Source organism: Natator depressus, chromosome 2 (assembly GCF_965152275.1).
Source record: "Natator depressus isolate rNatDep1 chromosome 2, rNatDep2.hap1, whole genome shotgun sequence".
Taxonomy (NCBI): Eukaryota; Metazoa; Chordata; order Testudines; family Cheloniidae; genus Natator; species Natator depressus.
Genome location: NC_134235.1, coordinates 242,759,418 through 242,779,230, shown reverse-complemented (window position 1 = coordinate 242,779,230; position 19,813 = coordinate 242,759,418). Strand labels below are relative to the sequence as shown.

Below are 19,813 nucleotides of genomic sequence, written 5' to 3'. Positions count from 1 at the left end.
TTGGGCCCTGCCCCCCTCTGGAGCCACAACTGCTGGAGGAGCAGCAGTCGGCGTGAGTTCCCCACCTTTCTGGGGGCGGTAGGGCTCGGGCTTCTGGCTTCAGCCCTGGGGTGGTGGGTGGCTCCAGCTGTGCGGCAGCAGCTCCATCCCCCGGCTGCAGGGTTTCGGCCCTGGGCTCACCCCCACCCATTGTCCCCACTGCCTTCCTACCACCTCCCCATCCAGGGCTTAATTTGTCCCCCCGCTTGCCAGGACTGATTAAGTCTCTCAGCTAGCAAATAAGTGTGCTGCTGTGAAAAATGATATTAATAAACATCCAGATATCACTTTTCACAGAAGGAGACTTATTAGTAGCAAGTCTTAAAAAAAAAAAAAAAAAAAAAGCAACTAAAAAAAGCAAAACCACCAAACCAAAAAAACCCCATGAACATGCAAAGCGCCTTATTTGTTTTTCTATTCTGTTTAGGTCCAGGAAAAAATAGAGACAACTGTACAACTGTGCAAAAAAACACATCATAAATAAATTACAAAGATTTGGATGTGTATATGTGCATATTTATCAAATATGGTATTCTCTGCACAGATGCCGGAGAGAGGAAAAATATTTTGGATTATTCAAGAGCTGGAGATGCTCTCACTGCATTTTAAGCAGTGCGGCCTTTGTCTGGCTTAATGGAGAAAGTGAGTTGCCACAAGCGTGATTAGTCCAGCAGGCTGACAGGTAAAGCTCCGGGGGGGCTTTAAAGTGGCAACAAATGACCCTTTTCCTATCAGCCTGCTGGACTAATCACGCTTGTGGCAACTCACTTTCTCCATTAAGCCAGACAAAGGCCGCACTGCTTAATATGCAGTGAGGGCATCTCCAGCTCTTGGAATACTCCAAAATATTTTTCCTCTCTCTGGCATCAGTGCAGAGAATACCATATTTGATAAATATACTCTACAGCAGAACAGAAACACAAACTTCAAAATCTACTGTTTAGGATAGTCAACAAATTGTCACTGCCCTTGACTCAGAAGTTCACTAAGTTAATACAGGATTGCTTGTAAACAGCTTTTTATTTGCCTGGGTAGATTGCACAAAATATCTGTGGATTCTAAATTTTAAAATTTCTTGCAAAAAAGAGCAAGACTGAATTATTCATAAACTTGTTTATTTATAAATAGATCATTTAGCACCAAAAGCAAATACTTCTCAGAGGACAGAATTTAGCTTTATAGATGTATGCATGTTACTTATAAAACTCAGTTTTACTGCATTACTTATTCAGTTTTCCATTTGGGTTACTGCTGAATGATAAAAAGACACTCCATATTCCAGACACTGAGTCCAGTTTCTGTAGTACTTTTAATTTATGCTAAAACGAGGGAATGAGACACAGGTTGGGGATGGGAAAATCAGCCATTAATTATCACAGTGCATTGGCATTCATTTTTTGTATCAAGTTAGAAGCTGGTCATCTGACTTCTGCAGATTAAACCATGAGGGCTAGATCCTACTTCACTGAGGACAACTGCAGAACACCCAATGGCTTTACAGAAAGCAGAACTGAATGCGACAACTCCCTACACCATCATTCCCTTTTATTGGTCAGTTCTCTAATAATGAGAAATAATGTGTTCACTGTTATTGAGCATTAGCACAAACATTTAATTCTCATCATGACCCAGTGAAGTATTCTCAGTTTTACTCATAGTGGGGGTGGAGGGGAAAAGAAAGATAGTAATATGCCCTGAAGTTCCACACCCAATCCAACAGGCTGTTCAGCATGCTAGTATCCTGGAAGTAGAACAGGAGTACTCGTGGCACCTTAGAGACTAACAAATTTATTTGAGCATAAGCTTTCGTGGGCTACAGCCCACTTCATTGGATGTTCCATTCTATGCATCCGATGAAGTGGGCTGTAGCCCACGAAAACTTATGCTCAAATAAATTTGTTCGTCTCTAAGGTGCCACAAGTACTCCTGTTCTTTTTGCAGATACAGACTAACACGGCTGCTACTCCGAAACCTATCCTGGAAGTGTTCAACATGAGTAAGGCACACTCCTTTCCTTTAGAATAGGATCACTCACTTCTGCAATTAAGAGTGTTTCACCGATGTATCTGGTTAGCTGCTACATTTTCTGATGCTAACTCTGATAGTTGATGTGATAAAATCACTAGCATTTTTATTTTTTCTCCATTTTTATAACATCTGGCACATGCTAGATGAGCTGCAGCTAGAGATTAAATCAATCTGTCCACAATAAACTGTATAAACTATCCTTCTCTGCCTTAGTATTTTTTACTTACTACCTCATGATATAGATTTTCCTTTTATTAAAGAAAAGGATCAGTTACTAGAATTTGAAAATATCACTGTAAAAACAGAGTACAGCTGTTGTGGGTTTGAATAGGTTTTAAACTCTCTGCTTAAAACTGGGGGCCTAATTCTTCACTATTTTGCAGAGACTGCATTGCATTATGATGTGTAGCCTTTTACACCTGTGCAAAACAATTCTGAGATGCTACCAAATCAGAATTTGTTCCTACCCACTTTGCACAGGTGTAAATGACTATGCTGGGCATCAGGTAGTGGAGGTTAAACAAACAATGGTTATGACCAACTATTTAAGCAGAATTTGAAGCATCAGAGAAAGGATGCAAACAGCAGAACATCCAAGCCAATGTCTTTTTACAAATGTCTTCCTACGAAGCAAGTGTTGGGGTGGTTACACACACTCTTTTTGAAGTGCCACTGCTATGTTGTCTCCTGTTTCCCCAGACATAGTTTCCAAGTTTTGGATGGTTTGATGGATGTGTGCTTCCTGGGGCTCAGCAAGAGGTGATGTGGGGTGCCATGGTGGAGTTCACCATAGTGGCACTGAATGACACTGAATCTTAAGTTTCAGAGTAGCAGCCGTGTTAGTCTGTATTCGCAAAAAGAAAAGGAGTACTTGTGGCACCTTAGAGACTAACAAATTTATCTGGGCATAAGCTTTTGTGAGCTACAGCTCACTTCATCGGATGCACCTTAAAGCAGCCATGGCAAGTCTCTCCAGGCATTCAGTGAACTTTCCCAGGGCTGAGTGCCAGGCAGTGGGATGCAGTATTACCAAACTCAAGAGATCAAAAATCATGAGTTGGATCCCCCCAAAAACATGATTAGCCCCATACACTGGAAGATTTTGAAAACATCAAACCATGTTATTTTTGTGTGTCTTTTGACTTTTTAACTGCCTTTTACTGTTCTTCCAATGTGCCTGATAATTTCAGGTTGAAAAGTCAACCTTTAGTGCACACAAAAATGCATGCCTCTTTCTAGCTGCTCAGATGGGAACGCCACTTACCTTCTTGCCACCCCTAAGATAAGCGAACTGCCATCCACTTCCCATCACTGTCTTGATTCTCTCTCCTCCCAGCCTCACTGCATCCGATGAAGTGAGCTGTAGCTCACAAAAGCTTATGCTCAAATAAATTTGTTAGCCTCTAAAGTGCCACAAGTACTCCTTTTATTTTTGCTCCCTAAATCATCTCTCCTCATCTGGACCTGGCAGCACAGTCTCCCTGACTCGTCCCAGAGGCAGAAAAGCATCAGGCTCCTTGGATCCAGCAGCAGTTCTTCCCCGCCTCCTCACTCCACTGCCTGTCCCAGGAGCCTCTCTCTGCTATAAGGCTTCCCTTCCCCACCAGGCTGGGGGAGCTGCCATTCTATCCCCTTCAGCTCCCACCCCACATCACCAGGTGCAGCCCTACCCATTTTGCCAACCAGGGTGGAAAGCATTTTCAGCACCCACCCAGCAGCCAAACGCCCCCCACCCCCAAGAGGAGCACATGGGGTTTGGCACCTCCTGAAAATTGGTGCCCAGCCCCTAGAACCTGCCCTGCCCACATCACTCCCGTCAGTCGCCCCCTTCCCCACCCCGGCAACCTCTCAATTGACCTCCTGCTCCCCGAGTCCCTCCCGCCCCCATTCTCCTTTCACGGCGTCTCTGCGGCTCACCACAGTCCCTGACTACCCAGGTCACAGCTTCAGTCTCACTGAAGCCAGCGCGAGCTGGCAGCCCATTTTAGTAAGGGCAGTCTCACCGCTCCCTGCCGCTAGACTATAGGAAAATGGCGGCCACCACGCCAGCTTCAGCCCCTCCACAGTTACAGGGGACGGCGGCCATTTTGAGTAAGGGACAATCCCAGCGCCCTCAGCATTCAGCAGCTCTCCCGAGACAGGGAACAACCCCCCTTTCGAGTCGCGGTAAAACCGCCCGCGGGCAGTAACGGGCACAGTGTTGGACACGCGCGGGGGCGCGGAACCCGCCACGGTCTCCCCGGCCCGCTGTCCCTCGGCCGCCGGGGAGGAGCTTGGGTCCCCACGCCCCACAGGCGCCCGTGGTCTCCCGTCTGCCACACCTGGCCCGCCGCCACCTCCCTCTGGCTGGGATCGATCGATCGATCGATCGGCCACCTGCCCTTCGCTGCCTGCCAGTTGCTAGGCGGAACCCCACGCAGTTGCCTTGGTTTCTTCGGCCCCGCCTTCCGCCCGGGGGTCGGGAAACAGCGGCAGGGACCTGGAGAGCCCTCGGTGCAGCGCGTTGCCGCTCCGCCATGGAGCCCGAGAAGGTGAGTCGGAGGTGGGGGGAGGCTGGCTGCACCCCGCGGCGTATCCATAGCGCCGACTGGGCGTTAGCGTGTGCGCCGGAGGCGCGCCACCGCCTACCTGCGTGGCCTACGGAGGGTTCCCTTGCTGCCGTGACCGTTGGCCCGTCCCCCCAATTACTGTCATGCTTTGCTCCCCCGAGTACCCCCCACTGCTGTGGCCCATCACCCCCACGGCCCACCCCCCGCAGTACCCCCCACGGATGCGTTCCCCCCCCCCCACCCGTCCCCTCTGAATACGCCGTACTGCTGTGACTCATGTCCCCCGAGTACCCTCATTGCTGTGACCCATCCCCCCACGGCCCATCCCGTTTTAGTGCCCCCCCGCTGTGACCCTGCCCCCCCCCCCACAGCCCATCCCCCACTGCTGTGACCTGTCTCCCCCGCCCCCCGGTACTCCATGCTGCTGTGCCCCCTACACTGAAGTGCCACAGCCTTGCCGCTGTGCCGCTGCAGCATTTTAAGTGTAGATAAGCCCTCAGAGTGGCACAGCTAAATACACGGTGGACCATATTGGTTAGCATAAGTAGTTAACACATATTTCAAGGTACCATTCATGGTGAAGTAGCCCGTTAGCACTATTTCACACATCATGTGAGCAGTTGCTGCACACCAGTGGTCACCTATCCCAACTTAATTATGGGGAAAAACATGATTCTTAAGTTGGTGCCCCTTTAGTAGAAGGCTGAGACCATATACAGTATAAAATTTATTGGGGAAAAATATTGCGATTTATTAAAATGTTGTAACCTTTTTCTGTCTTTGTAGATGTAGTATATTATAGTTAATATTTTCTATTTCACAACTACTATTTACTGTTTATATTTCCGTAGGAGACTTTTCATTAGGTCTATGCTATTGTAAAATTTGGAATTGTGTTATTTAATAAAGAACCAGAGTGGAAATGCTTATTGGCATCTGCTATAACAAGCTCCCACTGCTACATCTTATATGGTGCCAAAAGTGTCAAGTCATTTTGCCTTAATCTGTACTATCATACTTTGTGAATCTAGGTCTTTCAGTTAGTTTAACTATAGACAGATTGCTTTAAATAGCATATGTAATGGCTAGGCTTGACAATCCTGTTACTCCTGGGGAAAGTCTGTACCACTGTGCACATGTAGAAGTCATGTCCCCTAAGGATTTCTTTGCTTCCTTGCAGAAGAATGATTTTCTGATGGGGAAGCAAAGGGAAGCTGCAAGAGCAGTCATGCACTCCCTCCCCAGCAGCATGGGCATGTCGTTTCAGGCGCCCAGCGCAGTTGGTGGAGAAGCAGTGGTGCAAGTAGAAATTATTTCTTGCAGGTACTGCACGCATGGGAGGGACACAATTGGGGGCATGTGACCACCGCACATGACCCTCCATGTGACTCCTCCCCACCCAGCCCGGGGCCCCTGCCTTCTGCCAAGTGAAGGGAAATCTGTTCTCACTGTGAACCCCCCCACCCATATTCTAGTTAGAATATTCATAGGAAAAGTCCATTAATTGTAGACAGGCGTTTTCCAGGGTCCATTGTGAGATAAGTGTTCCTTAATGGCCATTCATAGAATCATAGAATATCAGGGTTGGAAGGGACCTCAGGAGGTTATCTAGTCCAACCCCCTGCTCAAAGCAGGACCAATCCCCAATCAAATCATCCCAGCCAGGGCTTTGTGAAGCCTGACCTTAAAAACTTCCAAGTCATTCAACTTGACTTGTCCCTTCATGTGCTGGCTAAATACCTTGTGGGTGTTACCACAGGAACAAACATGTAAACATAGCTAATATTTGTAACTTCAGACAGAAATAGCATAATCATATGAACCAGCTATTTCACATACATGACTATTTCCAAAAGAGATTCTGAAAAATCACAGCACGTACCTGAGACCCTATGTGCCAGCACCATGCCCCACTGGGGTTTTGTTACCTGTTATGTAACAACAGAGAGAGAGTGACATGACTCTGTTTAGCCTAAAAGGGCAAGGTTAAGTTTTAGCTGTTCAGGTGTGACTGCACCTTTGAGCCTAGTCAGTGAGGGTATACTGGCACACATTCAGTTTAATGCTTAAACACACTGAGGCCAGCTGTAAAATGCAACTGATTTTTCATCTGTTGGATCTTTTTCAAATCTCATTCTATTTCCACTATAAAAGGGGATATAGTGCTTCCATATACAAAGAATAAAGCATACATTTTTTTCAACCTCAAATGGGTTTTATTTTTGACAAAGGAAAACAACAAAAAGAAAATCTTCATGAGAGAACAAAATCTGTGTATGTCTCTTGGTTTATGAGCACCGAGCAACTCTGGGAACAAAACAGGCAACAAGCTTTGCAGATGTGAAAAATTCCTAGAAATTGAAAGATACAGTACATACAAAATATAAAACCATAAAATCTACCACACACAAGGATACAAAAAAGGGAAGGAGCAGAGAGGGAAGGAAGATATGAATGGGGAAAAGGAGAGGAAATGTAAAGAGGAAAGAATCTTCCTTGATCTTTGAGTTCTCTCTTTCAGCCAGATATAGTGCGCTGTTCCTAGACAGTGGCTTATATACAATAATAATTCCCGCAGTGTTTCAGTCCTACATTCACTACTGATTAGCTGAGTTTTCTTGTTACATAATTAGATTGAACTCCCTTGTATATTATTCTAGACAAAGACCTACATCTTTTTCCTGTTTTATTGTTTGGTATTAGAGTCGTCTTGTAATGCCAGGTTCGTCATCAGACATTCTTCCAGAACATGAAGGTCACTTCTGGAAACAATAGCAGCAGAGGTGACAGATGCAGAATAGAAAACAATAAACCCCAATGGCATGTAGCCAGATATGGAGGGACAAAGGCTGCTCAGCCTGCAAAACCGCAAGAGCTGCTGCCCAAAAGTGCATCTTTCATTTATCCAGTCAACCAGGCCGCTTAGGTCCTTTAGTTCTGTGCCCATACTGATTTCAATCAGCTTCTTCATAGCATCGTTTGTGGGTGGAGGACACTAACCACCAACTCCTGTGCCTTTGATTTGATCCTGACCAACATAAAACAACATAAAACAAAGCCTTTGTTTAAGTTTGTTAGCACAGGTATTGTGCTGTTAAGAATGAGTGCCCTAGCCAGGTTCTGCTCCTTTCCCCACTGTGGCAGAGGAAAAGGACCAGAGTGCAGCCCCACCCTCTCAGCTGTGTCCTCCAGCAGGGCTACCAGTTCCGTGTGGGTGGGGAGAGGGAGCGGAGCTGCTGGAGTGGGGCTGTCCGGCGGCCCCACGTCTTTCCGGTACCCTGTACCAGCTAGAAATCTCTATGGGTACCGCCATACTTGCACTCCTGAGACCACATACAGTATAAAATTTATTGGGGAAAAATATTGCTATTTATTAAAATGTTGTAACCTTTTTCTGTCTTTGTAGATGTAGTATATCACTGGGGGGGGGGCGCTGGGGATGCCCCAGCCGGTGGCTTCTACCCTGCGCCAGGCTCACCTGCTAGTCCTGGCTGGGCTGAGGGCAGGGGAGGACGAGACTTGCTCGTCCCGTGCAAGGAGCAGCCAGGGCTGGGTCAGGCCCACCCCCAGAAACCTCCCCTGTTTGCAGGAGGTTCCGCACCCCCCCCCACCGCTTTCTGCCCCCATCGCTCCTCAGCCGTTGGGGGCGGGGTCACTGTACAAGTAGCTGCTCCCCCATCCGCCCAACCCCTGTGCATCTGGACCTCCCCATACCCAGTCACCCCCCGCTGACCCTCACACCCCTAAACCCAGAAACCGCACCAAGCCCCCCCACACCCGATCCCCACCCTGCTAAGCCTCACCCCCTGCATTCAGAGGCCCCGCACACCCAGACCCCCCGCTGAGCCTGCCCCACCCAGATCCCCCCCGATGAGCCTCACCAAAACACCAATGAGCCCCAACCAGCTGCACCCAGACCCCCAGCACCCAGACCCCCCTGCTGAGTCTCCCACACCCAGACCCTGCAATCTGCAAATGGGGAAAAAAAAATTGTCTTGTTTCTTTTTGGGCATTGTTACGTTCTGCTCAGGAAACTCAAAACTGTCAGTGTGTCAGGCCCGATATGAGTTACAGTATAGTGAGCCCTCTGCCAGGTGGCATTAAGGGACTCCTAGGGTCACAGGTATATCTATGCTGAAAGTGTAATTTCCAGTTCAAATAGACATACCTGTACTAGCTCTAATTGAGCTAGTGTGCTAATAATAGGAGTATAGCTGCGGTGGCATGAGCAGCAAGACAGACCTCCTTGCCAGAGGGTGTTGTGAAGACCAATACTATAACGGGGTTCAAAAGGGAGCTAGATAGATTCATGGAAGATAGGTCCATCAATGGCTATTAGCCAGGATGGGCAGGAATGGTGTCCCTAGCCTCTGTTTGCCAGAAGCTGGGATTGGGTGACAGGGCATGGATCACTTGTCTGTTCATTCCCTTTGGGGCACCTGCCACTGACCACTGTCAGAGGACAGGATACTGGGCTTGATGGACCTTTGGTCTGACCCAGTGTGGCCATTCTTATGTTCTTAGCCACCAAAGTGCAGTCCCATCTGACACCCTGGGTAGGTACTCGGGCAGCTAGACTGTCCTGCTGCTTACACCACCATGGCTTCACTTCTGTTTTTAACATATTTGATCACAGCTAACATGGGTATGTTTACTTGAGCTGGAAATTATACTGTCCCGCTCCAGTGTAGACATTTGATCGATCTCTCTCTCGCCTGAAAGTTATAGTTATTTTCTTTGAATTTTTTCTGCCTTTTTTAACTTTAGAAATGTCAGGAATTTCAATTCATGTTGTCCCTGTTTTTCCTAGCAGCCTCCTTGGAGGATCCAAAGAAGTAGATTGGGATCTTTCTCGGCATATTGTTTAAGGGCTCGGTGTGTTGAATAATAACAAAATCATCTTTTTGTTAAAATTAGTTGATAGAACTAACGAAAACAAAAACCTAAGTCTTAAAAATCACTTCCCCTCTCAGTTAACCAGGTTTAACTTCCTTGGTACATGTGATATCATCCTGCAGGTCACCAGTTCATAAAGTACTCTAGGAAAAATATTGGTTAGGCAAGACCTGAATTTCTACTGTAAAAAAAAAAAAAAAGAAAGGAAGAAAAAAAGAAGCAGAAAAACACTTTTAAAAATAATAACTCTTTCAAGGCTTGTTTGTACATAATCTTTTTTTCTCTGCAGGTGACTATGAAAATATATAAATGGAAACATTTCTGTTGGACTTAGTGTTTATAGCTTTTACAAAACCTAAATTTGAAACCAGACTTGTCCTGACATATCCCTTTAAATGAAAATGGCACCCATTTTAAGTTGAGAAAATGCTTAATAAGATAAACTTCCTTATATTCTGCAGTGCTATGTAGTAAGTGATGCCACAGACTGAGATTTAGTTTGTACGCAGCTTTCCAGTTAAGGAAAATAACTTTGAGAGCTATGACAAAAGGTCATAGGTCTGCTATCCTACTGAGAAAGGAGACCAGAGGAAGCCTGAATTTATACTGTGATTGTCTTTGTACTCCTTTTTCACTTCAGTGCCAAATGCCAGTATTTCATATAACAATCAATTGACATATATAACGTCAATTCCCATTATACCTTATACAGTAGTAGGGATAGGAGAATATTGTCAGCACCTTATGGAACATAATTACTCAACAAGAAGATTTCTTAGTCAGTTTAATTGGAGTATGCAGTAACTTATCTTTAATTTTGTTGTACTCCAGTGCTCAGAAATAAAACAAAAAGGACCCACTGCTGTGTGGAAAATCAACTTTCCCTTCTGGTGGTGGAAATAGTGGACTTGAGCTACTTTGAAATACCTAGGCACGCTTAAGCAAGTTAATGGTGATGTAATTAAAATTTAATGGTACATACATATTTATAAATGGCTTAATTCCTCAGTTTAAAAATGTCCATCGATAATATGCAAAGTGGCTATTCTGCACCTGAACTCAGTTATTCCATCTTTAGCATGTCTTTGTCATTCCTTTTCTAGAGAAGAACCAAAGAAGATACTTGGAAATCAGATGAACTTAAGAAACATCTTAGGGTAAACATCTTCTGTAAATTTATAGAATCAATTTAGCCATTTTCTGGACTGCTTTCTTTAGTAAAATTAATGTGACTAATGTTATATTTTAGGATGCAAAGACACCCCAGTCCTCCCAGCTCAGATTTAATTGGATTTGTGGGAGAATTTCAACATCGAGTTTAAGAAAGGCAATCTTCTAATACTCAGGAAACAGTTAATGGATATTTTATTTAGTTATACAGAAACTATGCTGCAGGTCACATGTACAATACATGGGCCAGATCATTGATAATAACTGCTTTTCTGTTCAGAGCCTGAATCTTCATTTTTCATGAATGTGCAGAGTGTTAAAACTGATTAGTTCTGTTACACCAATGGAAGTGAATGATAGCCCTGCAGTGGGGATGGCTTAGTGGTCTATGTACTAGATTTGAAAGGTTTTGATGTTAGCAGGAGTGACTGAGCCCTTTATCCCTATTAGGTAGATATATTAAGTTATATTCAGTTTACTGTATGAATGCAACTTAAAAAGAAGTTCTTGTCTGCTCTGCGTTAATATGAAAGGTCTAGGCTGAAATCCTGACCCCACTGAAATCAATGGGAGTTTTGCTATGGGCATCAGTGGGACCAGGATTTCATCCCTTGTGACTTTTTAAAAATAGGACTTTAGGTTTTCCCTAGGTTCTTGGCCAAATTGTTTCTTTCCCAGCTCTCGTTATACGGTATGTTCTATGCCTGTTGTCAACTAACTGCCAATCTTCTGCCATAGAGGTGGCTGCATGATGCCCACATATATGTTGTTATAATTTATTATTTCTGGTGGTGTGTGATACATTTTCTAAACGAAGAAGGCATGATCACAACGTAAAGATATAGGGCTAAATTTTCAGACTAGCACAAAAAAGTATGCATATTTACATGTGTAATTTGTACACATGAACACCAAGTTGTGCAAGCAGTTCTGTTAAAGTATATGGAAATGATGAGTCATGCATCTGAGTTGCCCTTTGTATATCAATTTATTATGACAATTGCAAGCTTAATTGTAGTAACTGTATGCACAATCCAGGCATGTATACACGTGGGCATTTTCACAAATTTCTGGAAACTGGGTTCCATAAATCACTTATGGATTTTTGGGATAAAAATACTATATGAAAATAAATTAGTGAATTTTAATTGTGCATCAGTTTATTTTTACTCTTTTTAGGTATCACAGTCAGATAGTCAATCTGAAGATAAGAAACAGAAGGAAAAGAAACTGCAAAGAGCTATAGAGACTCATGACATGGTTGATTACAAAGGATACATACCCAAGGATCAAGACAAGGACAGAGGAAAGGCAAAAGAAAGGACAGGTGAACGAGAGAGATTTAAATCTAGTGAAAGAGACAGGGATAAGCTAAAAGAAAGAGAAAGGGGAAAAGATCATCACAGAGAACAAGAGAGAGAGAAATTTAAGGACAAGGACCAAGGAAAAGATGCAGAGAAGGAAAAACACATTAAAAGAAAAGATAAAGAGAAGGAGAGTGATAAAGAAAGAGACAGAAAATATAGGAGGGATGAGCTGAAGCAAATGCTTATACAGAATAACCTGAAAGCATATGGAGGAAGTGATAAAGAACAACGCAGAAGAAGAGAAAGCAAGGATCATTTGGGTAGGCTGGCTTGCTTTGCTCTGCATATTGTGAAGTATTTCACTTTTATAGGTAGAAATGGACTGAAACCAAACTCCTGTCCTTGCAGGGAGCGTAATGTCAATGGGCACTGGGTGCCTAGCTGCCATGTGTGCATTTGAAAATCTTACTCAGTAACCCAGTTTCATTTTCAAGCTCCCAGGTTCTCAGCTGCCTCTTTTCCTTCCCAGTGAGTTACTGAGTATAGTAGTTTTTGGTGATTAATTAATTCTAACATAGTGGGTGACTTATAAGTCCCTGTATGAATACAGGGCTTCTCCTTTGGGTAATTCTGCTATCAGGTGCCTGAACTCTGCATGAAATTGCAATGTAATTATAGATGTGTGATAGCAGGCGGTATCGTAGTTCCTACCATCATGCAAGAGGGAATGGAGTCTCTCTCAAGGGCTTCTCTTTAGGCAAAACCCCAGATACAACCAATCTTGGGGGGGAAATTTAGGCTCAAGTTTATACTGTTTTATTATTTGTTACCAATAAATCTCTCCCACTCCTTCCCCCCCCCCCCAAAAAAAAAAAAGGTGGTAGGTTTGAATTTTATACAATGTGTGTATATATTCCATTGAGAGAAGGGTGGCAACTCTGTCTATTTGCATTAACATTGCTGGATTCAGGGTCCCTATCACTGAAATGTGGAGTACGTGCCACATACTACCGGTGTAATGTGTCATGTACTACACTGGGGATTTTTAGTGTAATAAAGAAAAATGTCTTCAGTAATTTTATATATATAATTTTTTTAGAGCAAGCAAACATAAGGGATGAAGTGAAAGAGAGAAGACATACAGAAAGAAAAGTAAAGGAAGGAAAAGTAAGGAAATGTTTCATAATAGCATAAGATAAGGTGAAATGTAATGAATAAATTTGATAAAACTCCAGTGCCTGAGTAATCCAAGAAGTGTATTTATAGCAGGCTTGCATGTAAATTGTTACAAAAAACCAAACAGTATTTGAACATAGTTCTTTAATTGTAATTTAATCTTATTAAAAGGGAAATGTCGTCTAACTTTCAACATGAAAACATTTAAATGTTATTTGTTTTTAACATTTCCATTAATAATCTTTAAGGAGATATGTTGTTCTTGTTTAAACATGTAGCTATCATTTATTTTTGTACAGCATCATCAAACAAATGTACTGCAAAATGTTTAACCTATTATTTATTAATGTACTTATTACTAATTTATTTATTTGGCATTGTAAGTGTACATGGTGCTTTACCACAGATTATGTGTTAAAAAACAAAGAGCTACATCTCTGCTTGAAGAGTTCATACTCTAAAGGGGAGTTTACCATTACAATGAGGTGTACAGTCTCCCAGAGGAAGTATTGGAAGCCCCATTGCTAGTGTAATTAGAAACTTCAGTAGACACAACACGTGACAATATATTGTATGGAGAAATCCTATACTGGCAGGGAGATGGACTAGATGACCTAATATGAGTATCCATTCCTGATTTCCAGAATCATAGAATTCTGTTACTTCTAACATTTTAATTAAAAATCTTTGGAGAAGTCTCTGACTTTTTTTGTATTATTTTTCCTTGTTCCAGAAAAGTGAGAGCAAAAATAGTCTTGGCGAGTTTTTAACAAAGAAAGATGAAGAAGGTGGACATAGACACAAGTCACACAGAGATCAAGAACTGAATAAAGACAGAGGGAGGAGTCATAGGGATAAAAGAGAACATGAACATTCAGTTAGGGGAGGAAAAGAGAGACCTTCAAAAGAAAGAAGCCATGAATTGTTTGTAAAGGATGGGGAAGAAAAATATGTGTTAAGGAGACCTAAAGAAGGATCCTCCATTGAAGATAGAGAAAGACAACTGAGTGAGAATAATGAAAAAAGACAGAGGGAAGAAAATGAAAGAAAGAAAAGAGACCTTAAGGTTAGTTTTTGTAAAACTTAAAAGTTGTAGTTAACATTTTTCGGATACCTTCTTATTTCATCTAACACCCAGTCTGTCTTGAAAATGCTTTGTTAAAACATAATAAACAAATATTGATTTCTGGTGAAGTGAACATCCAGAGATATGGACTCGGAAGGTAAATATTGAATGAAGCTTTTCCTGAGGGAACAATAAATTTTGATATTTCCTGAAATGTACATACACACACATGCATTCTGATTGTCTTCTTCACAAATGCAGTCTGGCAGTTTCTTCATTGGGACCCTGAATTTCTTATTAAAATGCTGAAGAGGAGATTGTTAGACGTCCAGAAAAACAAATTGGCTGGGATTTCCAAAAGAGCCCAAGGGAGTTAGGTGCCCAACTCCCATTTAATTTCACTGGTTTTTGGGCACCTAAACTCCCTTAGGCTTCTTTGTAAATCCCACCTATTATTAACATGTTATGAGACTTTTGTTGCCTCCAGAGCTGTGATTGTCTTGTGGTGCCATGGGCAGTGGTTGGGAGAGCCCAGGCCCTCTTTCTCTCTGTGTCTGCTCAGGATTTGGGGGAGCTTCTGTCCCAAATGGTGCCTCTGGAATTGGGAATGGGGTAACTGGGCTACTGGTGCCAAGTGCTGGATTCCAAGGGTTATGGGGAGAGTACAGCCCAGTTCCCCAACCTCAGCCCTTCACTACTACTGCTCTAACATCTCCCTGGTGTTTCCAGTGTAGTATGTGATGCTGCTGCTGTTTTGACAGAAATGCAAGCCTAATGTTGGAGTGTTCTGTGATTTTGGCATGCTGCCAACATTTTTCTGCATGAGTGAAAGAAAATGGCAATTTTTAATCTGATTGGAATGTCATGGGTCAAAAAATCACTTCTGTAGTACAAGGGGATTCCTCCTGCCGAATATCAAAGGCCTGCTGCAAACAGAAGGTGTGAAAGCTTCTCAAAATAAGTTGGAAAACTCCTTGGTAAAGGAGAATGTAAGCAACCTTAATATAGGAATTGCTACCAGCTCCCCCTGTAATTCCGTGTCTTTATTAGTGACATAAGTCAGATGACTGACTATCAGCAAATTTTTCAGGGTTTGTCTAGACTTGGAGATTTGCTGAAATACCTATTCCAGAATATATAAGCTCTTATGTGGACACTCTGAGCTATTTCGGTAAATTTGCAAGTGTAGACAAGCCCTTTGTGTACAGAAATTAAGTGATAAATTCCACCCTGGCAGGTGCAGCATGGGAAGCAGAGAGAGTGGCAGAGCCTCTGCTACAGGGATCCTAAAGTGGTCAGGACAGGATTCCTCAAAAAGAGCCAGAGGCACATGCAGTGTGTACTTTGCTGCTGCTCTGAACAAGAGGACTGTAAGCTTCCATCAAGTATGTACTGATGAAAGCAACATATGTGCTAACCCATAGCCCGAATAAGTCAGCCAGATTCCCTTCAGGTTCTTGAGCATTATGAGGTAATCCAGTCCTGCTGGTTGCACAAATGAAAGATGTTCACAATCCTCTCTCCTCCCTTTGTGCACAAACACAGCATAGTGCAGGATGTTGCCCTTAAGGATCACTTGCAAATGTTCAGCATCTTCAAGAGAAGTTCTCTGTACATGTTCGGCATTTCTTTAATTGATGTTTCAGCTATCTATTTTCTTTGCTTAACATAATTACTTTCTCTTTGAGAGGCCTCATGCAGAGCTTCCTACAAGTAATGGAGCATAGAAATGGATAGCACATGATGACCCATGATTTGTTAATGGAATATAACTGTTTCTCAGCAACCTCTTATATTGCCGCTAATACTTTATTACAAGGTCATATACATTATTTCTCAGAAGATTTCTGACAGTGTGAATACTATGAATTAATATGCAAACTAGATACCATTAACTTGAGTTTGAATAGAGACTGGGAGTGGCTGGGTCATTACACATATTGAATCTATTTCCCTAAGTTAAGTATCCTCACACCTTCTTGTCAACTGTCAAAATGGGCCATCTTGATTATCACTACAAAAGTTTTTTTTCTCCTGCTGATAATAGCTCATCTTAACTAATTAGCCTCTCACAGTTTGTATGGCAACTTCCAACTTTTCTGTATGTGTGTGTGTGTATGTGTATATATATATATATATATATACACATACAATCTTCTTACTATATGTTCCATTCTATGCATCCGATGAAGTGGGCTGTAGTCCACAAAAGCTTATGCTCTAATAAATTTGTTAGTCTCTAAGGTGCCACAAGTACTCATGTTCTTTTTGCCGATACAGACTAACACAGCTGCTACTCTGAAACCTGTCACTATGAATTATGCTAGTCTTTCAATTTTTTACAGAAGACTGAGCACAAAAAACAAGGAAAGAGCTTAAGAGAAGAAGAAACCAGCCATCATCATGAAAGGTACACTCATATATTTAACGTTATTATATACTGTACGATATATGTTGTTTGTATGAAAGTAACAAAGGAAAGGTACAGTGCACTACCCAAATATTGTTAAGCTCATTGTTGTCACTCAATAATAAATATGTTTTTACTACAGATAATTTACAGTGTGCATCACAATCTTTTGGGAGGCAATTTGTACATTAAAATTATTACAAAACCTACATATTCTGCCGTAAAAAAGATGATTTGTTAAAAAGCATATTCAGGCTTTCCTTCCTGTTGAATTCTTTGGATTTTTGGTTCAGAGCGGTGAGATGCAGACTTGCAAAATATAAGTTAATTTGATCCTTGTACTTAAATTGTGAGACAGTCCAGGAACCTTCAGAGCCAGACATCTGTTTGTCTGTCATCTGACAGTTTATCACATAGTCATATGGATACTTGGTAAACTGTGAAGCGCACCTTTTATTGTTTCTTTGAATTGTAGATGTCCTTCTTAGCTGCAAGTCTGGCATGGCATTTAAATTATTAATTAGATAGCAATTTCAGGGCTACACATACAGATTTCCAAGGAAAAGGGTCTTGACAAGGAGGGATAAAAGATCTGGGTGATATGCATAAATTATTTCCTTCATTGATCATGGAGTTTACACTTACATACTAAAGATAGAATATAGTTCTTGTATTCTTTAGTGAATCAGCCATGTCAAATCTCTATACAGCCTTCTGGAATATAACTCTAGACATACTGGCAGGCAGAATTCTCATTGCTGGGTTTTAGCTTAGCTCTTTAGTGAAAGACTGGTAGGATTTCCTGACTCCTGAGGGTAGTGAGGTAGTGCATGAGCCTTCACCTGACATCCCTTCAAGGTATAAATGCGGTGCCTAAACATTCTAGTCAGTTCCTCTTGATCTTGGTCAGTTTATCATCCTGGGAGTTTTGCCTCCTGTACATCAAAGTTAATGACTGTAACATTGCCAGAGCAGTATTTATATCTATCAGGGTGGCACAAGATGGCCAGCAAACAGCCTGGCTTGCTCTCTACTCTGCCACCCCTATTCTCATAGACAAAATTACTTTAAGAATTGAGGGCGTTCAACACTATAGAGTTATGATCCAGGAGTGAAGAAACTTGTTAGAATGTTATCTTCAGAGAAGCAGAATTATAGGCAAGTAATTTTTCTTTCTGACTTTAAATTCTCAAGCCTATGTAACTAAAGGGATTTCTTTCCCCAGGAATATGGGAATCCATCCCACTTATATTTTCTCTCCTCTCTTTCTTCATACCCGGAAGGCTGTTCCATAATATGTCTCAAGAACTGTCCTGTTACTTTGGCTTAAGGGGAGTGGACTTTCTTCATTTGAAATCCATAAACTCTGCCTCCAGAATAATTGGAGGGACAGTTAAAGAGCAGCACAAATTGTTGCTTTTCTTTCCTTCTTCAGGGGGTGACTGTGGTGCCTCCTCACTTCTAACCCCAAAATGAAGGACCAAGTTTGAATGTAAATCTCTTACATCCAGCATAAAAGAACATTGCCAGGCTTGGCCCATTTTTGATTTACTGACAATGATGTCAGTAATACTCGGTAAATGTACAGGACTAACTCTTTCTTCTTAACTTTTTCTATAATTACCACTCAAGGATAGCAATAGGACATGTCAGGCAGTATATCTGGGCAGCGTTTGTGCAATTGTTTGCTGATTAATCACTTGGCTCTTGGCTGACATCATCACGGAGGCCTGCAGAAAGAAACTAAGAATACAATGGCTATTAGGTTTTGTTGCTGAAGTATTGAAGTTTATTGGAAGGCTTCAGTACTTTTTAATATAAAATAACTGTTTTCCCCCAACACAATATTTTCCTCTGACTTAATGCAGATTCATAGTGATATTCCGTTTATTTCTAGGAGTGCAACAGATAAAGGAAAGAGCATTGAAAGGGAAAAAAAAGAGGACACAAGCCAAAGGGTAAAACTATTTGTTTTGGAGTATTAGAATGCAGGGATTTTGTTAGAATTAGTGATATAGTATAGTAGTTACTATATGTAATGCAACTAAAAATTATCACAACACAATGACATGATTAAAGTAGATATGGTAATTTGTATATATATTAAAGATTTCTTAAATAACTTTGATGTTTCAGGATGAAGTATAGGAAAATTGATTTATTCCTTATCAGTGTGCCCCTCTTACAGAGATAGGTGCCTAAGTGCAGGCCGCAGGGAGGTGCTTATTTCTGCTAGTGATACACAACCAGGAATTTGTTTCCTGGAGTTTGCTGGCTTAGGCACCTCAGGTGTTTCTTGTAAGAATGTCAGACAGGTTCCTAACTGGACACAAAACAGCTGGAGGAGGAGAAGGTGAAATTTATCTTATAACATTTAGGTCAGAGGTTAGAGCACTCACCTGGGACCTGGGAGGACCCAGGCTCAATTCCCCCCTCTTCCTGAGGGGGAGAAAGGATTTGAACAGGGATCTCCCACCTTTTAGGAGAGTGCGCTAACCATTGAGCTGTTGGGTAGTCTGATATAGTGCACCCTCAATTTCTCCTGTTGAAGCTACTCCACTGTGGATAAATAATTAAAGAATAAGTGGAGCAGGGGGCTGGACCCTTGGTCTATCACAGCTCAGGTGGGTGTCCTAACCATCAGGCTACAGATTAATTCTTCCCCTCCCACCCCCTGCCACCTAATGATATGCCCAGAGGCAGAAATTTCAGTGCCAAGGGAACTTTTACCCTCAAAATTTAGGCACCTGCAGAGTTTGGTAGGCACTTTATGGATTGCAGTGGAGCCTAAAATGGGGACTTAAGTACCTACTCCCCAGGCCTAGCTGCTTAACTCTGGGGTGTAGGTTCCTAAATGTCTTTGTGAATCCCACCTTTACTCAACATTTTTTCAAAATCTTACACATTTGGGGAAAAAGTCCCCCCAAAGGTGGGAGAAGTTTCTAACCATACATTACAAGAAAAACCCATTTACTTATATACAATATAAAAATTCCACTCTTCCTCTAAGCGGTTGTTATAAGCAGAGAAAATGTGATTTTAGCTAAATAGAAAGAAATTAACATCTTATTCTATCTGTCATGAGACCCTCAATGTAATTCATAACTATCCAGTAAAATAGTTGCCACAGGGATGATAAAAAAAATGAAAGTATGCAAAGAATAGGATCAGG

General features: G+C 42.2%; 1 protein-coding gene across 6 annotated transcripts in view; it reads left to right on the top strand.

Annotated features, from left to right (window-relative positions):
- Positions 1-4,191: 4,191 nt before the first annotated feature.
- The window catches only part of DYNC2I1 (dynein 2 intermediate chain 1), a 47,911-nt gene continuing 32,289 nt past the window's right edge, over positions 4,192-19,813 (top strand). The window contains exons 1-7 of one of the 6 annotated variants that reach the window (XM_074946260.1): positions 4,197-4,598; positions 10,616-10,669; positions 11,862-12,009; positions 13,089-13,156; positions 13,899-14,231; positions 16,577-16,641; positions 18,539-18,599. In XM_074946260.1, coding sequence (XP_074802361.1) covers positions 4,584-4,598; positions 10,616-10,669; positions 11,862-12,009; positions 13,089-13,156; positions 13,899-14,231; positions 16,577-16,641; positions 18,539-18,599 — 744 coding nt within the window. In that variant the 5' untranslated portion in view covers positions 4,197-4,583. Of the gene's footprint in view, positions 4,599-10,615; positions 10,670-11,861; positions 12,310-13,088; positions 13,157-13,898; positions 14,232-16,576; positions 16,642-18,538; positions 18,600-19,813 lie in introns of those variants that run through there. The other 5 variants (XM_074946258.1, XM_074946259.1, XM_074946262.1 and 2 more) reach the window with 5 other exon arrangements.